Source organism: Pelobates fuscus, chromosome 8 (assembly GCF_036172605.1).
Source record: "Pelobates fuscus isolate aPelFus1 chromosome 8, aPelFus1.pri, whole genome shotgun sequence".
NCBI lineage: Eukaryota > Metazoa > Chordata > Amphibia > Anura > Pelobatidae > Pelobates > Pelobates fuscus.
Window position 1 is genome coordinate 16,188,989 of NC_086324.1, and position 24,968 is coordinate 16,213,956.

General features: G+C 42.6%; 1 protein-coding gene across 1 annotated transcript in view; it reads right to left on the reverse strand.

Annotated features, from left to right (window-relative positions):
- ASIC4 (acid sensing ion channel subunit family member 4) overlaps window positions 1–21,752 on the reverse strand; it is a 231,368-nt gene extending 209,616 nt beyond the window's left edge. Inside the window, exon 1 of the mRNA XM_063429303.1 lies at window positions 20,605–21,752. Within this exon, the coding sequence (XP_063285373.1) occupies window positions 20,605–21,180 (576 nt within the window). The 5' untranslated portion in view covers window positions 21,181–21,752. The remainder of the gene's footprint in view (window positions 1–20,604) is intronic.
- Between the last annotated feature and the right edge of the window lie 3,216 nt (window positions 21,753–24,968).

Below are 24,968 nucleotides of genomic sequence, written 5' to 3' on the forward strand. Positions count from 1 at the left end.
TACGGCCACACAGTGTGTATCATTACTTATAGCATGGGAACTACAGCCACACTCTGTGTATCACTACAGCCACACTCTGTGTATCATTACTTATAGCATGGGAACTACAGCCACACTGTATGTATCATTACTAATAGCATGGGAACTACAGCCACACTCTGTGTATCATTACTTATAGCATGGGAACTACAGCCACACTCTGTGTATCATTACTTATAGCATGGGAACTACAGCCACACTGTATGTATCATTACTTATAGCATGGGAACTACGGCCACACAGTGTGTATCATTACTTATAGCATGGGAACTACGGCCACACAGTGTGTATCATTACTTATAGCATGGGAACTACGGCCACACTCTGTGTATCATTACTTATAGCATGGGAACTACGGCCACACAGTGTGTATCATTACTTATAGCATGGGAACTACGGCCACACTCTGTGTATCATTACTTATAGCATGGGAACTACGGCCACACTCTGTGTATCATTACTTATAGCATGGGAACTACAGCCACACTCTGTGTATCATTACTTATAGCATGGGAACTACAGCCACACTCTGTGTATCATTATTTATAGCATGGGAACTACAGCCACACAGTGTGTATCATTACTTATAGCATGGGAACTACGGCCACACAGTGTGTATCATTACTTATAGCATGGGAACTACATCCACACTCTGTGTATCATTACTTATAGCATGGGAACTACAGCCACACTCTGTGTATCATTATTTATAGCATGGGAACTACAGCCACACTCTGTGTATCATTATTTATAGCATGGGAACTACAGCCACACAGTGTGTATCATTACTTATAGCATGGGAACTACAGCCACACTCTGTGTATCATTACTTATTGCATGGGAACCACAGCCACACTCTGTGTATCATTACTTATAGCATGGGAACTACAGCCACACTCTGTGTATCATTATTTATAGCATGGGAACTACAGCCACACTCTGTGTATCATTACTTATAGCATGGGAACTACGGCCACACTCTGTGTATCATTATTTATAGCATGGGAACTACGGCCACACTGTGTGTATCATTACTTATAGCATAGGAACTACAGCCACACTCTGTGTATCATTACTTATAGCATGGGAACTACAGCCACACTCTGTGTATCATTACTTATTGCATGGGAACCACAGCCACACTCTGTGTATCATTATTTATAGCATGGGAACTACAGCCACACAGTGTGTATCATTACTTATAGCATGGGAACCACAGCCACACTCTGTATATCATTACTTATAGCATGTGTATCATTACTTATATCATGGGGACTACAGCCACACTCTGTGTATCATTACTTATAGCATGGGAACTACAGCCACACTGTGTGTATCATTACTTATAGCATGGGAACGACAGCCACACTCTGTGTATCATTACTTATAGCATGGGAACTACAGCCACACTCTGTGTATCATTACTTATAGCATGGGAACTACAGCCACACTCTGCGTATCATTACTAATAGCATGGGAACCACAGCCACACTCTGTGTATCATTACTTATAGCATGGGAACTACGGCCACACTGTGTGTATCATTACTTATAGCATGGGAACTACAGCCACACTGTGTGTATCATTACTTATAGTATGGGAACTACAGCCACACTCTGTGTATCATTACTTATAGCATGGGAACTATAGCCACACTCTGTGTATTGTTGTGTATTGTTACTTATACCATGGGAAAGTCACACTCTGTGTATAATGTGTATGTAAGTAATGATACAACGTAATGTATGTGTATGTATGTGTGTCTGTATGTATGTATGTGTGTTTGTATGTATGTATGTGTGTCTGTCTGTCTGTGTGTCTGTATGTGTGTGTGTTTGTATGTGTGTGTATGTGTGTGTCTGTCTGTGTGCCGGTATGTATGTGTGTGTGTGTATGGCAGTCTGTGTGTCTGTGTATATGTGTGTTTGTATGTATGTGTGTGTGTCTGTCTGTGTATGTTTGTCTGTATGTGTGTGTGTGTATGTATGTGTCTGTATGCATGTATGTGTGTGTCTGTATGTTTGTGTGTGTGTCTGTATGTGTGTGTACCAGTGTGTATGTGTGTCTCTGTATATGTGTTTGTGTCTATGTGTGTGTCTACATATGTATCTGTTTGTCTGCATGTGTGGGGGGTAAGGTATGGGAGGGGGAGGGAAGACATATGGGGGAATGGCTGGGAGTAGACGTATGGGGGGGGGGGTATCTAGTCATGCCTCTGGGTTGGAGTAAACCTTTAAAAAAAAACAAAAAAAAAAACCTTCAGACCCCTTGAGCAGTACAGCTTTACGTGTGAAGAGTGTGCCCTCTTTAATTATTTTACAAAAAGGGCAAATTTCAATAGAAATGAATCCTCCTTTCCCCGGCTGTCAATCAGCCCAATGTTACTTACAGGTTGTTTAGCTCGTTGGTGCTAAACTCAAGAGACAGCAATTGCTCTGAGCACCTGCCTTGCAAAGACTTCTCATTGAGCTGCATTGGGAAGTCTGTGATTGGACAGCCACAGAAAGTCTGTGCGGGGTTAGAAGGGGAGGGCTTGTAAGGGCTGCAGACAAGAGATATGCAGCTTTTGCAGGCTGTTTTTAGATATAACACCAAAGGAAAAAAATGCAGAATTAAATGCGTACATGTCTTGTCTACCAAACAGTGATTTTTTATTTTGGACAGTGGAGTGTTCCTGTAATTACTGGAGTAATAGTCTTCTTGCAGTTAGTGTGTTGAGGGTCTTACTTGTGAGTGAGTGAGTGGGTTTGTGTGAAGTGAATTTCTATTTACCTTTAAATACGTCATCCATTCTAATGTTTGCTATTCTATGTTGCAGTTTCTCGTAGCTGCTTATTTTATTCTTTTAAGTTTAGTACATAAACCTGCCAACATCATCTTCAAAATGTTATAATCAGAACTTTTCGTACTTCGTATTTAATATGATGATAATATAAAACATTTTGTTATTGTTATTAGAATATACGAAGTAGGCGCTTTCTCTCGGATGGGACTAAATGCATTTAATTCCTGTTGACTATCCATTTACAGTTCTCTATTCTTATTACTAATTACTTATATTACTTATATTTTACCACTGAAAGCCATAATCCGCTGTCAAAAAACATTTTAAGGAAAATGCAGTAAGAAAAAGTTTACTCTCAAAAATACACATTAATTAAATCAGGAAATGGGGAGAATCTTTGATCTATTTTGTAAATATTCGACCAAAATAAGAAGGATTTCCAACTCGGCAATGTTTACAGTTCCATTACTTTGGTCTGAAACCTTGTCAGTTTAGTTTAGTACATAGCTCCATATCTGCTTTAAGTTTTAAATGGACGGCTGTTTGAGAAGCAACATGTTAAAAATGCAGTGCTTGGATTTGTACCTTAAAACTCTCCATTATAATACAGGTGCTTTGTTTGAATCCAAAACAACAGGGAGATAAAGGAATCCCTTAGAGGAATATAAAAATGAAAAAGAATCATATCTGGCCACATATTTTTTCAAACAACCCTTTTTTTTATTGATTGTGGGGAAAGAAATAATGATGGGACAAATACTCCAAAACGTTCAATAGTGGAACTATCGTCCAACCTGCCGCTTCCTTGCACAGCTCCTCCTAGTAGTGTGAACTGGATATGATGTCATACCTCGGCTCCTTCATCCTTGCTACAGTGGCAATGAAACAGCCAGAAAGACTTGTGCCACTGGAGACAGGCCACACACAGGATAAATTCCACCGGCAGACTTTTATTGGAGCAGCGCCAACGTTTCGGCTTGCAACCTTCTCATTTTTTGGAAATTGGAGGCTTATAGCATCAGAAGAGGAGGGAGTGATGTCATAGTTGAAGTGCGTTGGAGACATAAACCCCCACGGGCTGTGCATGCACTTGGCATTGTTAAAGGTTGAATGTTGCCTTAGAGCAGCTCAAGAATGTTTGCCGAAATAATTGCTGAATGCATTTTGGGAATTCCCCTGGTTTCCACAACAAAAAGTACCAACTTGGATCTAAGGGTAAGATCCCCTCCAAACCAGGACAGTCGGGTGGTACATGCAGAGTTTGTAGGCACCAACAGGGCCGCCACCAGAAATTTTGGGGCCCCTGACAAAGCACAAAGTCTGCCCCCCCCCCCCTCCCTGCCCGGCCGGCCTGCCTCCCCCCCCTCCCTGCCCGGCCTGCCTCCCCCCCCTCCCTGCCCGGCCGGCCTGCCTCCCCCCCAATGAATGCAGTATGTGTGTTAGTGTAGTGGATGAAGAGTGTGTGTTAGTGTAGTGAATGCAGAGTGTGTGTTAGTGCAGTGGATACAGTGTGTATGTTAGGGCAGTGAATGCAGTGTGTGTTAGTGCAGTGAGTGTTAGTGCAGTGAATGCAGTGTGTGTGTCAGTGTAGTGAATGCAGTGTGTGTGTCAGTGTAGTGAATGCAGTGTGTGTCAGTGTAGTGGATGCAGTGTGTGTCAGTGTAGTGGATGCAGTGTGTGTCAGTGTAGTGGATGCAGTGTGTGTCAGTGTAGTGGATGCAGTGTGTGTCAGTGTAGTGGATGCAGTGTGTGTCAGTGCAGTGGATGCAGTGTGTGTCAGTGCAGTGGATGCAGTGTGTGTGTGTGTGTGAATGCAGTGTGTGTGTCAGTGTGGTGAATGTAGTGTGTGTGTCAGTGCGGTGGATGCAGTGTGTGTGTCAGTGCGGTGGATGCAGTGTGTGTGTCAGTGCGGTGGATGCAGTGTGTGTGTCAGCGCGGTGGATGCAGTGTGTGTGTCAGCGCGGTGGATGCAGTGTGTGTGTCAGTGCGGTGGATGCAGTGTGTGTGTTAGTGCAGTGTGTGTGTTAGTGCAGTGAGTGTGTTAGTGCAGTGAGTGTGTTAGTGCAGTGAGTGTGTTAGTGCAGTGTGTGTCTGTGCAGTGAATGCAGAGTGTGTGTCAGTGTAGTGAATGCAGAGTGTGTGTTAGTGTAGTGAATGAAGAGTGTGTGTTAGTGTAGTGAATGAAGAGTGGGTGTTAGTGTAGTGAATGCAGTGTGTGTGTTAGTGTAGTGAATGCAGTGTGTGTGTTAGTGCAGTGAATGCAGTGTGTGTTAGTGCAGTGAATGCAGTGTGTGTGTGTTAGTGCAGTGAGTGTTAATGCAGTGAGTGTTAGTGCAGTGAATGCAGTGCGTATGTGTCAGTGTAGTGAATGCAGTGTGTGTCAGTGTAGTGAATGCAGAGTGTGTCAGTGTAGTGAATGCAGAGTGTGTCAGTGTAGTGAATGCAGTGTGACAGTGTAATGAATGCAGTGTGACAGTGTAATGAATGCAGTGTGACAGTGTAATGAATGCAGTGTGTGTCAGTGCAATGAAGGCAGAGTGTGTGTCAGTGTAGTGAATGCAGTGTGTGTCAGTGTAGTGAATGCAGTGTGTGTGTGTCAGTGTAGTGAATGCAGTGTGTGTCAGTGTAGTGAATGCAGTGTGTGTCAGTGTAGTGAATGCAGTGTGTCAGTGTAGTGAATGCAGTGTGTGTGTCAGTGGAGTGGATGCAGTGTGTGTGTGTTAGTGCAGTGTGTGTTAGTGCAGTATGTGTTAGTGTAGTGAATGCAGTGTGTGTGTCAGTGTAGTGAATGCAGTGTGTGTGTCAGTGCAGTGAATGCAGTGTGTGTGTCAGTGCAGTGAATGCAGTGTGTGTCAGTGCAGTGAATGCAGTGTGTGTGTGTTAGTGCAGTGAATGCAGTGTGTGTGTGTTAGTGCAGTGTGTCAGTGCAGCGGATGCAGTGTGTGTCAGTGCAGCGGATGCAGTGTGTGTGTGTTAGTTCAGTGTGTGTCAGTGTAGTGAATGCAGTGTGAGTGCAGTGGATGCAGTGTGTGTGTGAGTGCAGTGTGTTAGTGCAGTGAGTGTCAGTGCAGTGAATGCAGTGTGTGTGTCAGTGTAATGAATGCAGTGTGTGTGTCAGTGTAGTGAATGCAGTGTGTGTGTCAGTGTAATGAATGCAGTGTGTGTATGTGTTTAGTAGTGTATGCATGTAAATGTAGTAATAGTAATTTAAATGTATTTTTGTTATTCCCCCCTCCCTGTTTCTTACCTGGTTCAGGGAGGGGGGAAGATCCTTTGATACCTGGTGGTCCGGTCAGGTGGAATTGTGGGCCCCCCGGCTCCCTATACTTGCAGAGGGGGCCCAGCGGACTGCAGGAACACTTTCCAGCATTTCCTGCTCTCACTCCCGCGAGATGTGGTGTGCGCGCCGCGCGGAGCGTTGCCATGGCAACGCTCTAACGGCCGCACGTCTCGCGGGAGTTAGAGCGAGGGAAATGCTGGAAAGTGCTTCTGCAGTCCGCTGGGCCCCCTCTGCAAGTATAGGGAGCCGGGGGGCCCGCGGCTGCACATATATATAGCGATGATCGCTATATATATGTGCAGAAAGTAATTGTGGGGCCCTGGACTGCCAAAGCAGTCCGGGCCCCCCAGGACCGCCGGGCCCGTGACAACAGTCACGGTTGTCACCCCCTGATGGCGGCCCTGGGCACCAACTGCAAGCAGGTCCCATTTGAATGTCATGGCTATGCCACTGTTTATGGGCAAAGTTCATAGATAAGGAACCTCTATTAGTCCACCTGCAATGGACTCGCGAGTTAGGCATCAATCACAGCAGCTGGAATACCCTGGGGCCACATATCCCATGTTCCAGCTCAGGAATAAATATGAAACGCCAATCTGGGGATTTTCAGAAAATAAAATGTTTTTACAGGACACAGTATATTCAGAAACAAATGATTCTAATATCACCACCTCAAAACCTTTTCTAAGTCTTTCATTATACATTATACAAAAAAAAAAAAATCAAATGGCGGTCTGTTTCTCTGTAATCTGATGGACATTTACTTCCACATTCAATCAGAAGCACGCAGTGGAAAGAGAAGCTGTCTGTCACGAGCTCTTAATACGAAAAATAAAATAAAATAAATACATAAGAAAGAGGGAAGAAATCCCCCCCCCACCCGCAGCTCCCCCTGTTCTCCTAGGGAGCACGCTATCCGCTGGAGCGGACGCAGCTGAAATCTGCATTTATTTTCTAGACAGGAGCTGTGTGTGTCAGCCGCGTGTAACGTGAGGGGTGCGGCAGAGTTAATATCCCTGGGCTGATTTTTTTTGATGGATCTACCCAAGAGAATGGTTATGGGTCGCCAATTTCTGCTGATACCTATAATCGTTAAGCTAGGCACAGAGTTAACCTCTGCTGTGCTGGAAGGAAATAGGATTCAGGATTCTGACAAAGTCGCAGTAGTAGTGAAAGTGACGGAAAAAGCAGACACTTTGTCTTTAATGTAACTTCAGGGGAACACAGTGCAATTTCGGATCGTTCTAGGAAAATTTACTAAACTGCTGCAATCCATCAGGCAAATTTCTAAATTGTTTCCAGTTAAAGGGACACTAACCTTAACCGATGTCTTTTTTTTTTATAAACATATATTTATACAAAACAGAATAAATCTGTTCACATTTGAAGTGTAAGAGTCTATCCTCTGGACGTGGGAAGGCTTTCCTCTGCCAGATGTTTACAAACTACATTTCCGTCAATGCATTGCATAAAGGAGGGCTGAGCGTTATGTTAGGTCTTATGATGGATACGGTGACCTCACAGTATGAACCACATTTGGTGTAACAGCCCTGATTGGTTTAGAAATGTTTTAGAATTTAATTTTTTTCTAATGAGAAAAAAAATGAAATAAAAGTTATCCTGAAATATAAATTTATGGGAACACAGTGAGGGTGTAAAATGGAAAATAAATGAGCCCATGATTACAGATGGAGGGGATTGGGAAAAGTTAAAGCAGAGTTGTGTCTTTAAAGGAGTATTCTTGGGTGTCATTTACCATAATGCTGTTTTTATACAGCACAGAAGAAAATAAAAAAAGTTAAAAATACAGAAATTAAGGTGGTTGTTTATAAGGAGCAATATTGCCACATCATGTGAAGAAATAAATGTTTTTCCTTAAAGCAGAACTGCCTTGATAACACTCTCAGCCAATGAATTACGTCTAAATATTAAACGGTCCAACAATGGGAGGTATGGAATCAGGATGGGGTGGGTGGGGCCATGAGGTGGCGTCACCGGTCATGCGGCCCACGTCACTAATGATGTCTATGCTAGGCGGGTCCACCTTGAAAAGGGGCAGGCCCGTCGTCCACTGATAGGCTATCAGGCCATCCCCGATCCTTCAGGATCACACCGGGGGCTTCTGAACAGCTCCCTGCACGGTCCTTGTGCCCCAGAATCTAATAATGTGCTCAAGCCAATTCCCCAATAAATCTCCAGTATAAACATACATTGGTCAGAGGGCAATAAGATCTGATATATCCCCAATAAATCTCTAATATAAACTGACATGGGTCAGAGTGCAATAAGATCCGATATTTCCCCAATAAGTCTCCAGTACAAACATACATTGGTCTGAGGGCAATAAGATTCTGATATCTCCCCAATAAGTCTCCAGTACAAACAGACATTGGTCTGAGGGCAATAAGATTCTGATATCTCCCCAATAAATCTCCATTATAAATAGATATTGGTCAGAGTGCAATAAGATCCGATATCTCCTCAAAAAATCTCCAGTATAAACAGACATTGGTCGGAGGGCAATAAGATTCTGATATCTCCCCAATAAATCTCCATTATAAATAGACATTGGTCAGAGTGCAAATACACTCTGATCCGATATCTCCCCAATAAATCTCCAATATAAACAGACATTGGTCAGAGTGCAATAAGATCCGAGATCTCCCCAATAAATCTCCAATATAAACGGACATTGGTCAGAGTGCAATAAGATCCGAGATCTCCCCAATAAATCTCCAATATAAACGGACATTGGTCAGAGTGCAATAAGATCCGATATCTCCCCAATAAATCTCCAATATAAACGGACATTGGTCAGAGTGCAATAAGATCCGATATCTCCCCAATAAATCTCCAATATAAACAGACATTGGTCAGAGTGCAATAAGATCCGAGATCTCCCCAATAAATCTCTGGTATAAACAGACATTGGTCAGAGTGCAATAAGATCCGATATCTCCCCAATAAATCTCCAATATAAACAGACATTGGTCAGAGTGCAATAAGATCCGAGATCTCCCCAATAAATCTCTGGTATAAACAGACATTGGTCAGAGTGCAATAAGATCCGATATCTCCCCAATAAATCTCCAATATAAACAGACATTGGTCAGAGTGCAATAAGATCCGAGATCTCCCCAATAAATCTCTGGTATAAACAGACATTGGTCAGAGGGCAATATCCGTACATGGGTATGACAATGGGAAAGAAAATATCCTAATTGTTAATTTGAATTGTCTTTGTATCCCTTGTGTATTTATTATTTATTAACTGACCACAGCTAATAATTGTTAAGACTGGATGAGGAATTGCCCTTGCTGCACTACAATGTACAATATAAAATCTGTAGGTAGGTCGACATCTGCGTTATAATTATTATTATTGATATTATCCGACTCGTCGCTTACTCAGGTACAGATATTTAAAAATAATAATGGTGAGAAGGATTATTCTAATCAGTAGTATTGGGCCATTGTATTTGGTTCCTTTAGCAGAAAAAGCAGCAGAACTTGCAAAAGCAAACACTGCACACGGACACAGTGTCCTCGTGGAATGACGTTGAAAAACTAAGCAGATTTGCATTAAATACCCTGATTGCCCCTTTTGTGAAGTCAGAGTTGAGTTTCATTAGTCAGAATATATATATATATATATAAAAAAAAAAAAAAATAGAACCCAGTGTATTAAAAAAAAATATACATAACATGGTATTGGCTAATTTTATTTGCTGGATTCTCAAAAATACTCTTATCTCAAATGTGACAGATCCGCATTAATTATGCAAGGCTGTCCGGACACAGCTCCATGGGGGTAAAACAAAATATAGCGAAGAACACTAATATCTGTAAGACTATGGCTCGCCATGAAAAATAAAGTACACAGGATAGACCGTTTCCGAAGGTAAATTTAATCTCAAAGTTAACAGATTCACTTTTAGAGGGATGAAGAATTAAATTCACCAGTATGTCAAATGGATGTCTTAAGCAGGGCTTTAGTGTATCGGGTATGAGGATACCAAGAAGTTCATGAAGTCATGAAGGCGATCATAAAAACAAAATCTCCAAATTCTTTATAAATTAGTCAAGCTCTGACTATAGTCGAGTTGAAGAGTCTTTTGAAAACCAGATCTTTTGGTCAATATTTTGCAATTAAGTTGCCAACTCTTTTAAGAAATAAACATTGACATAGTATCGGACTATCTTGCTGCAAGCATTATTTAATCAGCAACATCTATTTTTAACATTTTGTGTGTTAGTCAGCCACCCCACCCTGAGACTTTCTATCTGCTTGGCAGAGCAGTATCATTCAAAATGTAAGACATTTGTAAAGACCACAGCATTCAAATATTGGTAAAGTGACACGCGTATGGGAGTTTGTCAGGAATCTGATGGCATGTCTGGGAATTCAACCTCCAAAAAATGTCCCTAGTATTTAAAAGAATGCAGTAATACCAAACACGTGTATAATACAAGGCATTGCTGACTGCTCTTGCAGTCTGAAAAGAAACCTTGCAGACCTCCCATTTTACCTACTCGGTTATAATACATATATGACGTTTGATCTACAGAGGTTGCTCTAGAGCAGGGCTAGGCAACCTTTTAGCAGCACTGTGCCGATATAGGATTGTGATGTCCCGTAGCGTGCCGATCCTCAGGCCCGTCGCTACCAGGCAAGCTAACCAAGCAATTGCTTGGGGCCCCGAGCTGGCCTGGGCCCCCAAGCAGGGCCGGCCATTTCTATAAGGCTGCAGCCGCCTGAGCGCTCTATAGAGAGCCTCAGGCGGCTGCAGCACTGCCTCTCTCGTCATCTCCCCTTCCCTGTAGCGTGGCCGAGCTCCTCTTCCTCCTGTCAGTCCGGCTGGGTACCACGCGGTACAGGAGATTTAGTTTCCTGTTCCTGGCCGAACTGACAGGAAGTGCACCCTGAGCTCGACCACGCTACAGGGAAGGGGAGTTGAGAAGAACATAGGGAGGGAGGGAGAGAGGGGGGGGAGTAAAAAGAACATAGGCGGGGGAGTAAGAAGGACACAGTGGGAGGGGAATAAGAAGGACACAGGGAGGATGGGAGGGGAGTAAAAAGGACATACAGAGGGGATTAAGAAGAACATGGGGAGGGGGGAGAGTAGTAAGAAGAACATAGGAAGGGGGGAGGAGTAAGAAGAACATGGGGCAGAAAGAAGAACATAGGGAGGGGGGAAGGAGTAAGAAGAACACGGAGGGGGAGGAGTAATAAGAACACAGGGGGGGTGAGGAGATAAGGAAAACACAGGGAGGGGGAGGTGAGGAGAAGGGGAGATTAGGAGAACACAGGGAGGGGGGAGGTGAGGAGAAGAGGAGATTAGGAGAACACAGGGAGGGGAATGGTGAGGAGAAGGGGAGATTAGGAGAACACAGGGAGGGGGTTGAGGAGAAGGGGAGATGAAGAGAACACAGGGAGGGGGGTGAGGAGAAGGGGAGATGAGGAGAACACAGGGAGGGGGTGAGGAGAAGGGGAGATGAGGAGAACACAGGGAGGGGGGTGAGGAGAAGGGGAGATGAGGACAACACAGGTAGGGGGGTGAGGAGAAGGGGAGATGAGGAGAACACAGGGAGGGGGTGAGGAGAAGGGGAGATGAGGAGAACACAGGGAGGGGGGTGAGGAGAACACAGGGAGGGGGGTGAGGAGAACACAGGGAGGGGGAGTGAGGAGAACACAGGGAGGGGGGTGAGGAGAAGGGGAGATGAGGAGAACACATGGAATTTTCAATTGTTGAAAATGTTCAAGTTTTATGCACATTATATGCAACAGCAGTATTTGCACTGTAAACCTTTTTTACTTATATAAAGTGTGGGTTGACTTAAACTGTATGGCTATGCTGTGGTTCCTGTAGGCTTTGCGTGTGTGTGGGGGGGGCACCATGTCCATTTTGCTTGGGGCCCCCAAATTCCTTCAAACTGCCCTGCCGATCCTATTTTTTTAAATTGAGGTGTGTGTGCTGCCGTATTCTGCTTGTGTTATTTATACTGTAATTGCTTTGTATCGTTGTATTTGTACGTATATGAGCTATTATATTGTATATGTTCATTAGTAGTTTATGGTATCGTGTATGATACATATGAATGTGGGCTGTGTATGAGGGCTGCTTGTGGAATTGTGTGTAGATGGATATGTCACATTGTGTGTTAGGTAGTGTATGGGGGCTGTTTGGGGTTTTGCACGTGAGAGGCTGCATGTGGGATTGTGTGCATGTATGTAGATTGTTAGTGGTGTTGCGTTTGTGGGGATTGTGTGTATGTTTGTGTGTGGGCTGTTCGTATTATTTGTATGAGGGGAGGCTTATTCTGCAGGTCTGTGTATGTCTAGCAGTGTGGGTGGCTTCCCTTGGTTCCAGTGGGGACCAGCCTGGGCAGGTACAGGTCAAGGACAGGAGCTGCAACTTCATCTGTGGGCTGCTCTACTACAGTGTGGATTCCTATTCACAAGTGCTGGGAGGAAGTGATCTGAGATCACTTCCTCTAAGTGCTGCAATGCATAAATTGAGGATTGTCCTTCACTACCTCTTTGTATTAGCAGATATCTAAAGTTTCACTGGGACTCCTGATAGGCCAGACCCTGTTTGGCTCTAGCAGCCTTGAGTGCCGTGGAAAGACACCTCGAGTGCCATGCATGGCACTAGTGCCGTAGGTTGCCTACCCCTGCTCTAGAGCATTTTCTGTGCTGATACAGATATGCAGAGGGACGAAAGTAGTTCTTCCAGAGATATATGATTCCATAGAGAATGGAAAAAGAATTTGGAGGAAAGGGAGAGAGATGTTTTATAGGTTAAATAAGTTAGATCTTGCTAAGAAAATGTAAATCTGTTTTTGGGAGAGCAGAACTTATAACTAAGATATCTTTAATTACAGTCCAGCCCGAGTATTAAATCGATAAAGTTTTCTGAATCTCGTTATTGAGTAATTGCTGCCACATAACACAATCCAAAACAATTGACTTTTTTTTTTCTGCAGTTAACGCCACGAAAGTGTGTATTCAACTTAAAACCAGGCTTAACATTAGTCATCATTAAAGGGCCACTAACATCACTCTGACCCAATGAAACCTCAATGAAACCGTCTTTAATCGTTTCCCAGAAATGCAATGTTTACCTTGAAGGGATAAACATGCCGTTAGTGGTTGTCATGCTGACAGTCACTAGATGCGATTCCGCTATGCTGACTGAGTAAAACTCGGTCACATGACACGGCAGCTCAAAGGAAAGGATTGGATTCAACTCCTTCCTATGACAAGCGTTAGACGTGCCGATGGCGCTCGCTGCGCATTGCGCATTAAGTCTCCATTTCTCCTCTATGAGGAGAATTAAAGGACCAGTATAGGCACCCAGACCACTTCAGCTCAATGAAGTGGTCTGGGTGCCAGGTCCATCTAGGATTAACCCTGCCTGCTGTAAACATAGCTGTTTCACTGAGGGTTATTATTATTATTATTATTGCCATTTATATAGCGCCAACAGATTCCATGGCGCTTTACAATATTATGAGAAGGGGGATTTAACTATAAATAGGACAATTACAAATAAACCTACAGGAACAATAGGTTGAAGAGGACCCTGCTCAATTGAGCTTACATTCTATAGGAGGTGGGGTGTAAAACACATTAGGACAGGAATTTACAATCAAATAAGGTGGGCTGCCCTTTAGGAGAGGGCAAGAGACAGGTATATGAGGTAGAGGTTAGTCTGGGAGGCCATAAGCTTTTCTAAAGAGATGGGTTTTAAGGCACTTCTTAAAAGATGCAAGACTAGGGGAGAGTCTGATGGCGGTAGGCAGGATATTCCTTAGGAAGGGAGCCGCCCGCAAGAAGTCCTGCAAGCGTGAGTTGGCCGTATGGGTGCGGACAACGGACAGGAGGTGGTCACGGGCAGAGCGGAGAGACCGAGAAGGGACATACCTATGGATCTGTGAGGAGATATAAGAGGGGCTAGAGTTGTTCAGTGCTTTATAGGTGTGAGTTAGTACCTTGAATTGACTCCTATAGCATACAGGAAGCCAATGTAAGGACTGGCAGAGGGGTGAGGTGTGAGAGAAACGACTAGAGAGGAAGATCAGTCTAGCAGCAGCATTCATTACGGACTGTAGGGGTGCAGTACGGCTTTTGGGAAGACCAATCAGGAGAGGGTTACAATAATCCATGCGGGAAATTACTAGAGCAGGGATAGGGTTAATCCAGCCTCTAGTAGCTGTCTCATTGACAGCCACTAGAGGTGCTTCCGCGATTCTCACTGTAAAAATCACAGTGAGAAGACGCTGGGCGTCCATAGGAAAGCATTGAGTAATGCTTTACTATGGGCGGTTTGAATGCGCGCATGGCTCGTGCCGCGCATGCGATTTCGGCACTGACATCGGCAGGAGGAGGAGAGTTCCCCAGTGCTGAGGGAGCTTGGTGCTGGAGAAAGGCAAGTGTTTTAACCCCTTCACCCTCCCTTCAGCCCAGCGGGAGTGAGACCCTAAGGGTGGGGGGACCTAAAGACCCTATAGTGCCAGGAAAACTATAGTGCTCCTTTAAGTCTAAATATCTATATGATTGGACTATCGCAGGAGGAAGCCATACCTCCCAATGATATTGTGGGAAACAAAGAGGCAAGCCATGACGAAGAATTTTCTGTTCTTTAAAAACTCAAGTAAATCCTTTATTTTGTTAATTACACTGGAAAAAGATCAGAGGGGGCTACTTATAAATAGGGACAGAAGCTCTACAGGTTTATATTCCTAACGCTACAGTGTTCCATTAATCACACAATCTCGAGGCTGACAGTCTAAGACTAACAACAAATACAATGAATCTGATCAGCCTAGAGCTGCAGTGATGATAATAAACAACACGTGTCATTAACTTGCTGTGATTCAAAGTCACATTAATCTGATTATATGTTTCTTTTTTTTTTTTTTTTTTAGTCAATCTGATTTTTATTAAGGCATATAGTATGGGGTACAGAAGAGAAGGCGGAGGAAACGTTAAAGCGAGTTACATTATAGGGTCGGTACAACAATACACAAAGTTAAAGTACATTTCCAGATTTTCAATGCCTAATTTTTTTTTTTATTTTTTTTTTTAAAGTAACGTAGTTAAACTCCAAGTTGTAATTACAAGCTAAGGATCGTTGGATCCGGATTAATATCTCGCTAGGTCATGCTAGTCAGGCGACAGATTACACATAGATAAAAATAAACAAATAACCATTAGTTACTTATGCTGGGTACATGCTAACTGCACTATGCAAGCAGGTCTGGCTAGTTCAGCATTAGTGACACTGCTCAGGTAAGTTAAGTTATGCATAAGCTACGACATTGTTAAAACATGCGCGCACAGGTGTTTTGCCAAATTTCGTCACGTAAATACATAGAAATTTCAGGCTTATTTTGTATCGGTTAACAAGTAAACTCAAAATTTAAGAATAACAGATCCAGCTTAACGTAAAATGTACCATTTAAAGAAAAGAAAATATGCCAAGGTGAGAAACAGTACAGACAGGCTGAAGTGAGACATACTGTGATTGCTGCGGTGTGGTTCAGTTAGGTCAGGCTAAGGCAGATCAACCATGTAACACAGCACAACGCGTCAGCGGTATTAGGCGTTTCAAAAGCTAAACATAATTTGGCAAAACATATCAAATTAACAACTGGCTGATTACAAAGCAGGCTATAGGATCATGCTGTAAAAACCGCCAGTCTATCTTGGCAATGCAGGGCAAGAGCGGAGCAACGAAGTAGCTGTAGTCGTTGGAGATAACATGGACAGTTCAGGTGTCGGTTATGTATTGTGCAGTCCGTTACCGGGGTTTCTGCGGGCAGATCCCGTTGGGCGAACGGTCACCTTCAGCCAATACCTCTGCGGGGAGACGTTGACGCTCGTACCTGAACTATCCCCGTTGTTGGGGCGAGGGGCGAGTGGTGTGGGGCCGCCCTCCTGCCCCGGGTCGTTGATAAGGCCAGCACCCTTAATCCACAGACTCGGTGACTCGATGAGGCCGGGTCTACCCCTTCGTGGGCGTCCTGGGTCGCCCGAGCGCGGCCCCTTCCCGTTCTGCTTCCTCTGCTGCACTTCCCCTCTGTTCCGGGGTACGGGTTGTTTGTCCGCCACGCTGCTCCAATTTGTCCCAGAAGCGCTGAAATATGGCGTCTATTTGCGAGGAGTAGTGCTCCGGTAGAGTGAGCTGCTTATCAGGGTCTTGTGGTGCCTTGAGCTCTGCCCCCAAGTGCCTGTCCACCATCTTGTCCGTCGTTTTGCGCCGGCTGTCTCCGTCGCCGCTTGGACGGGAGAGTGGTAGTGCTCGGTGCTTCAGGCTGGCAGGGACCGGGATAACCCCCACCGGTCCATAGGGGGGGGAACGGGAGTACAAGCTTGTTCTTTCCGCGGTTAATAGGTACAGGGGAGCGGCCGTCTCCCCCGCGCCTGCCGCGTGTGTAGGCCGCAGATGCCGAAGCGGAGAGTTCAAGCTTTTGGGCGACATGTTTGGTGTCCCCCGGTAGGTCCCGGCTTTGTCTTTCTCGTTAGGGACTGAGATTTTCTCGGAACCGCCGTATCGAGCAGATTACCGTCTCAGTTAGTCGCTTGGTGCGGGAGCCCTAGGGAGACACGTCCGCACAGCTCAGCGGTCAGGCCCCGCCCCGATTATATGTTTCTTTACGCGGGTACAAATTCAGACATTTAATGCATTTGGGGTTAAAGCAAGGTAAAAGGCCATTTTATTGTTGATCTAAAAGCATCAAAAGTGTTGTCAAAACGTATCCGAATGGCGTGATTGGGATTGCATCATTAATAGCTCGTCAATCGATCAATATTAGTTTATCCAATGACAGATTGTGATCAAGGCCATAGCTGCCGAAATTATTTACACGAGAGGCGCACGTTCCAGAAACGTCAGGTTTCTATTACAGACGCGGAACCCATTAGAGTTATACCCATTAGAGTTATACCCATTAGAGTTATACCCATTAGAGTTATACCCATTAGAGTTATACCCATTAGAGTTATACCCATTAGAGTTATACTTGTTGCTGACTGCACAGGTGAATCGTGGATCTCTTAACCCTCCATGTAGCTCTGAATATGTCAAGAAAGCAATGGCATTGTTTGACAATCCACCCAGCAATGACGTGGTTAAGACAGCCACAGTTGGTTTGCCAAGTCTAATTTGTAACAAGAATCCTATTCACAGAGTATTTCTGATTTTAGGCAATGTTCAATAAAGACATCAGTTTCCAGCCATTTACTCTTGCTCACACCTATTCAAACATTCCTATCTAGTCCCATCTGCTGCCGTAATGGGTAAGTGCAGTGCGTTTAGTAGCTGCCTGGTCGCTTTACATCTAACCCGGCAAATAAGAGAAAAAGCACACACTCTCTGCAAGGGATAAAGGGATAGGAGGGTAGGGGGAGACCAGAGAAAGAATCTTATATCATTCGTGCTAGAGAAAATGATAGCTTTCAAGGATAATGTGCTAACAGATCTGCATTAAGTTATAAAACATCTATAACACAAATTGAAACATTGTTTGTGTTGTCGCTACATGCAACCGTCCCTTTACATTCCTTATACACAGAACTCGTATTGCAATGACACACGCGTCTTCTGCACTGAAATATCTTATCCCTGCTCTATATCTCTACATAGCCATGGAATTATGTAAATACAAATTTTCACAAAATAGTGAAATGTAGTTAATGGAACACCGAGGTGCAAAATTTAGGTGAAAAAAGTTGATTTGAAAAATGCTTCCACCTCATCTATAGTTGCAACTCTACTATTTCAGCATAAATTTAGCATTTTGTTTTTACGTTTCATAAGCGTAGGAACTTGATAAATGCTGCACACGGATGGCGGTCAGGGGGATTGGGTGGGGAGGGACATACAGGGGTTTGGAGACAATTAACAAGGGAATTACAATATAGTCAAAGAGAAAACATATCTTATTGGAATGTTTTTCCAGTTTCGCTAGTTTGTCGTAGAGTTTGCAATTCTTTGTCAATTCTTCACAACCCCAAGCAGTGAAATGGGGATAACATTCGTGAGATTTTATGCATCGTGTTGGTTATCACCACTTACCATAAAATAACATAGATTTAACTAAAGAGAAAAATTGTTGTGCTTACAAACTTTTGGTAAATTCCAAGAAAATATGTTTTTATGCGTAGTATTTTATAACTGTAGCACTTTCATTGCCTTTGGGGAAAAAATAACGTACTAATTACAAAATGCAAACACTGACATTGAATGGCCTAAAATCTGAAATTGTATTGATCACATTGACAACCTAAAGGCATCTCGGGGTGACTCACGTTTCCATAAAGTGACTCACTCAATGTCCAAGCAGTTGATGGGCCATTTTTATAAATAAATCCATAATGTCCTTTAAAGATGTTTTGCGCAGCACGCACTACCCCACACATCCACAAGGAGTAGCTGTGACATTACATGGCGCATGCATCTGACACCATAGCGCCTCTTGGTGGCCATCATGGTTTTTACACTTTGCAATAAATAGTTAACCACAAATTAAATTTTTGCCCACCTATCAAAAATATCACATTTCAGCTAATTCCTGGAGATTTTACACTTATTATTATTATTATTATTATTATTATTATTATTATTATTATTATTATTAAGACACAGTGGAAAACAAGCATAATCTTGCCCTCTATTATCCTGGTAGGTACATTTGACTTAAAATGAAAGTGACCGAGGCACAATCTAAAATTTATACAAATCCAATGTCAAGATATCGATGTACAGTGCGCCTGCTACTATCCTCCTAAATTAGCTTGTAAATGGATGACTATCAACAGTTTAAAAAGGCAGCAGAAATGAGAAGGCATTTATCAAATTTAGAGTTGGTGTGATCTCATTCTCTTGTGTCAATATTGGCCGTCTGATCAAGTGGAATAAACCTATCTCACTAATGACCTGTAAAACACATGCAATTTTATACACAATGCCAACGACACAAAATAGATTTTGCTTTAAGGCTGGGTATTCTTCTATTTTTCTGTTACGTTCACACTGAAACAATCTAAAAAGTGAATTTATTAATATAATTTCATCTGCTGAATCACATAAGATATACACAGAGCTTTATAGTTTGGCAGTCTGTACAATGGCATAAAGCACTTTGCAAGAATTTCGTTAGGAGTTTAATAGAATAATAAAGATCAGAACCAATATAACACACAAGTTAACAGTTTAAAGCTGCAATATTTTTTTTATCTGAGCTATAAACATTGTTTGCGGTTTGTAGCACATGCAACCCATTTCTTTGTGACTTAAATCACAAAAGCAGTTCTTCTGAACTGGTGACATTTTAAACATTTAAGCTTTTTTTTTTTTTTTTTTTTTAACTCTATTCCTCCCATCATCACCAGCACCATCATAGCACCATCACCACAACTACAACCATCACCACTGCTTCAGAATGGTTTCAGGATTTAGCAACACTGCATTCGCAGCTGTCTAACGTAATCACCCATAAGACAAATTAACCACTTGTCTGCTGCAGCGGTCTGAAAGGACTGCAGTACATTGCAGACACTTCACATATAAAGCATTAACCATCAATGTGCCAGGGGGCTGGAAATAGGCATGAACACCCCTTCGGTACTCTACAAGTTTAACATCGCTCCATACCTTTTTTTTTTTTTTAAACATATATATTTATATATTAAATATATTCTGCAATGTTGTAAATTAAGGTCAGCTAAAATCTTTTACCAGATACATAAAAATAACTGGAGTTTTTGCCTGACAGTGAAATATTGAGATAAATGATGAGCCTGTTTAATTCACTCATTAAAACTATTGGAAAAGGAAATATTATGTTGCTGTCTTGTTTTTTTTTCCAGTACAAATGATTGGACATTGCAAAGGTACAATATTTAAGTGCAGGGGTTGTTACATTCTGAACCCCTCCAGATTTGTTGTACTCTCCCAATTCTTTGCCAATCTATGGTTAGTTAAGAATAATTCAAACCCAATTTTAAGATTCTTGCTGTTAGAGTTCGAAGCAGGACAACCAAATGCCGGGTTAATTGTTAGTCTGGTCATCATTCTCCAGCCTCAAAATCCTCGATCTTACTCACAAAGTCCGAGGGAGGTGGTAGCTGGGATTAGTCAAATGGTTTGCTAAAACAACACAGCGGATAGCTGTGAGAAGGACCTGATTATTAACTGTATCTTGCCAGCTAACATTTACCAATGTGACACAATCTAACTTTCTTCATGTACAAGACCTGACGGTGTGATTTTTGCTGTCAGGATCATGTTATCTTGAGACACTAGACAGATGCTGGCTCTTACTGACTGGCATCCCTGTGATAGTTACTTTGACACAGGGGGATATTGAAATCTTTCATCTATCACATTGGGGCATTTTTCAGCCACTGGAAAATGGCATATATTTATTTGCAGGCTGTAGACCTTTTACGCCTGGTCACGTAGGACAACAAATGACATAAATGGGGACTCACCACAGAGAAGTTGTGTGCAGTGCAGTTGTCCCCACTAAAGTTGCAGCTTTTTAGCATCTCTGCCAGTTGGTGACCAGTCCGATTTACTATGTCCAGCATGTCAGGATCAGGGTACATTAAATCCACTGGTCGGTGCCCATCCCGGTCCTTTGGGGGGAGACCAGTCAAGTTGGCCAGGTGGAAAATGTCAGCATCCGTAAGTGCTGAGTGCCGGAAACGGTTGATATTACATATAGTGACTGCTGGAAATATCATCTCACCCATCACCTCCTCATCCACGGCAGTGACATGGGGGTGCTCAAGGTAAAACAAGGCACATTTAGCTGCCTGGTACAGAAAAAATAACAGTGATGCCAAGAATGCCAATGCCCAAAGACTTTGCCTGATGCCCAGCCTGCCTGTTTTAAAAATATGCCGCAGCCCATGTAGGGTACTAGTTCTGGCAAACCCTGCCAAGTCCCGATCGACAACAGGAATGTCATCCCCAATCAAACTCTCCCTTTCCCCTTCCTCCTTCTCCTTTTGGTTCCCATCTTCATCTGCAAACTTGATCTTGCAGACTATCTCGATGGGCATTGGCGAATGAATTTGGGGAGACCGGGGCTCGGGGCTTACAAAATCCTGGGGCAAACCCCTTTGCCCCGTTCCCCTCTTTGCTTGCTGGATCTCTCTGATGTCCAAATCACTTTCCTTGGCTGACGAGAAATGAAAAGTATAAAAGTCTTCGCTTATTTCTCTCTCTGCATCCTACTTCCAATTTCCTGTGTTTCCCCCAAAATACAGAGCCAGAAAAAGGGGTAAAAGAAAACCAGAAGAAAAAAGATTGGAAGGAGACAAGGGGAGCAAAATAGAAGAAGAGACCAGGAGGAGGCTTTCTGCTCCTTGAATCTGGTAGTCTGCACAGTTCTTCTATCCTTTAAGGCTCGTCTCTCAGTGACTTTGCTTATCTCGGCAAGCACAGCTGGGAGAGCGATGAAAATATTGTCTCCTTTGGTGCTTTCTCAACCAGCGAAGACTGTGAGCCTTTAAACAAGTGCTAAGACAATCCTCTGTCTCAGGGAGGGAAAGGGATCCCCATATTACAAGAAAGAGAGGGAGGGGGTAAAATAAAAGACTGAGGATGTGTGAGAGAGGGAGAAAGAGAGAGAGCAGTGTAAATCTGAATGAAAAGCCTTAAGCAGCAATGGGCAGTGAGTTGCAGGCAGGCGGAGTGAGCGTTAGCTAACATGCTATGTTCTGAAGTCAGAAACCTTGTTTCAATAACTGTACTGTTGGAGCCTGGCTCTGCCTGGCATCACACAGGACTAGTGCCAACACCAAGCCCATTGCCCTTACACTCTGCCCAAGCTGTCTATTTCTCTCAAAGACAATATTTCTCTCCTTAAAAAAAATTGGGAAGACATTTTTAGGAATCCTAATATTAGAAATAAAAAAAAATTACAATTTTTAAAAAGTTTTACATTTATAACTTCAAGCATTGATGTAAGTGCTTTAGCAAAGCCATTTTGTGAAGGTTGGATTTCTAACAGCTGTGTAGCGCCCACCTCTTTGGCACTAAAGGAGTTAATAGCAGAGTAGATGGCAGGAACCGCGCTCATTCCCAGCGGCCACGGGTGCTCCGGAGCAGGACCAGCAATCCCAGCACAATTAGGCAAACAAGAAAAACTCACAGGCACTCCAAGTGAAAAGCCGCAGGCAGGTTTATTGTGACAAAATGCACTCAAAATGCACAAATGTGGTGCATTTTGTCACAATAAACCTGCCTGCGGCTTTACACTTGGAGTGCCTGTGAGTTTTTCTTGTTTGCCTGAAGGAGTTAATGTCTGGCCATCTAAGCAACGTTCTCCGAATGCTGATGGCACTTAATAACAGTTTGGGGTTTGTTCACTAAGTAACAAATTGCAAAGAAATAACAAGGGATATTAGATCACAAATAGCCAAAAACAGAAATTATTTTTGCTGTTTTACAGTTTTTCCAGATTAATTATTTTATTCTAAAATTACAATTTTCCTTGTCAAATATGTGCAGTTCACAGCTATGTCAATAAACCACATAGGGTTCTAAAAGCAGTTGTATTAGGAATATTTAAAATTGGCAATTTGTAAAATATCCACTAAATTATTTTATAAAATATATGTTCTTTAAGAAAAAATAAATATCTGCCAGATTCCTCTAAGGTAAAATTCTATCAATAAGGTTTTATTTGAAATGACAGTGACTGCCTTCCAGTGCCCTTCAGCAATGAGAGACACCATATTAAGTAAAAGAATGGTCTCCAAACAAGGGAGACTCAATATAAAGATGTACGATGCTTTTACAGTGAATGACATTAGCTTCCAGCTAAATTTCTAAGAACTATATAAAAAAAAAAGGAGATAGACTTTAGCCACGCTACCATGAAAATGAATGGGACTTACTACCTACCAATGAAAAAATACTCACTTTAATGAGAATTGTTAGCTCCAGTGGATCTCGGTAAAACTGCTCCCATTAAAGCTTTCACTCACACTAGAGTAAAGATACTGCAATTGAGACAACTATTAAAGTGATCCAGCTCTCCAACAACAACAATAAATGTACCACATAAATGGTGCAGCTCCCCCAATTAATTACATAAGTAAAAAACACCCTGTTGAATGAAGCTCATAACGAGGATTATACTCCACTGTACTTAGTGGAAATATATTAGAATTGTCAATACTCTTGGGTTGCAGCAACGGCTATAGCATCTTTCACCGAAAATAAGACAGGGTCTTTTATTAATTTTTCCATCCGAAAAACGCACTAGGGCTTATTTTCGGGGGATGCCTTATTTCGGAGAAAAAAGGTAGCAAGCATGTGCTATAAAGCAGGTCTCATTTAACCCCTTAAGGACCACACTTCTGGAATAAAAGGGAATCATGACATGTCACACACGTCATGTGTCCTTAAGGGGTTAAAGGAATTACCCCGAACATAGACCAGTTCACAAGGGCATGGAATCCGGCAAACCTATGCTCTGGGAAACTTCCCTGAACATAGATTAGCGAACTTGAGAAGGGAATCCCGCAAATCTACGTTCGGGGAAGTTTCGCCGAACATAGATTAGCGAACCAGCGACTAGGGCTTTTTTTCAGGATAGGGCTCATATTACAAGCATCCCCCGAAAGTAAGCTAGGGCTTATTTTCGGGGATGTCTTAATTTCGGGGGGAAATGGTAGTATTATCAGCCCAAGTACATAGAACCAAAACAAAAAGTTACCTGCACACTATAGCAAATATGTGTGAGCGATTAAATGGCATTGATTTTTGGAATTAATGCAATGTCTATTAAATGATTTGGTTTTGTATTGCTTTATTTAGGCTGATAAATACTACAGCCATTGCTGCTGCCCACTCCTTATTAAGGGTTAAGTACTTTTACGAGGTTTCATAACAATATCTCTTTTGGTCTCTTTACAGATTTTGCCTCTTACCGGAAAGCAGCGAGGGGAATTGTTAGTGTAGGATTGCCTTGATGCGACATTGGAGCTTACACTTTAAAGGGACACTATAGTCACCAAAACAACTTTAGCTTAACAAAGCAGTGTTGTTGTATAGATCATGTCCCTGCAGTCTCACTGCTCAATTCTCTGCCATTTAGGAGTTAAATCACTTTGTTTATGAACCATAGTCACACCTCCCTGCATGTGACTTGCACAGTCTTTGTAAACACTTCCTGTAAAGAGTCATCTAAGGTTTATCCTTGCTTTATTGCAAATTCTGTTTAATTTAGATGTTATCATCCCCTGCTATGGTAATAGCTTGCTAGACCCTGCAAGAGCCTCCTGTATGTGTTTAAAATTTAATTTACAGAGAAAGAGATACAACTGTTTAAGGTAAATTACATCTGATTGAAAGTGAAACCAGTTTCTTTTTTCATGCAGGCTGTGTCAATCAGAGCCAGGGGAGGTGTGACAAGGGCTGCATAAACAGAAACAAAGTGATTTAACTCCCAGTGAATTGAGCAGTGAAACCTAAGAGGCATGATATATACACTCAAACTGCTTCATTAAGCTAAAGTTGTTTAGGTGACTATAGTGTTCCTTTAACGGCCATTGCAACAATATGAAACATGCATGAGGTTTTGGGATAGTTCACAGCAAACTCTTTTGGTTTTGTATTACTTTTATAAAACTGGCACCTTGCTCTTGTGAGTTATATTTAGTAGAAAAAAGGACAACCATGCTAATGCCATCACAATGAATATATATAGAGATTATGAGATTAGTGAGTTTAAGCTAGTGAGGGCATTGACATAAATGAGCCACACATGGATTATGTAAACGAATAAACTCCTCTGATAAGTGGAATGAGATTCACTACAGAGAGCTGGGGTGCTATG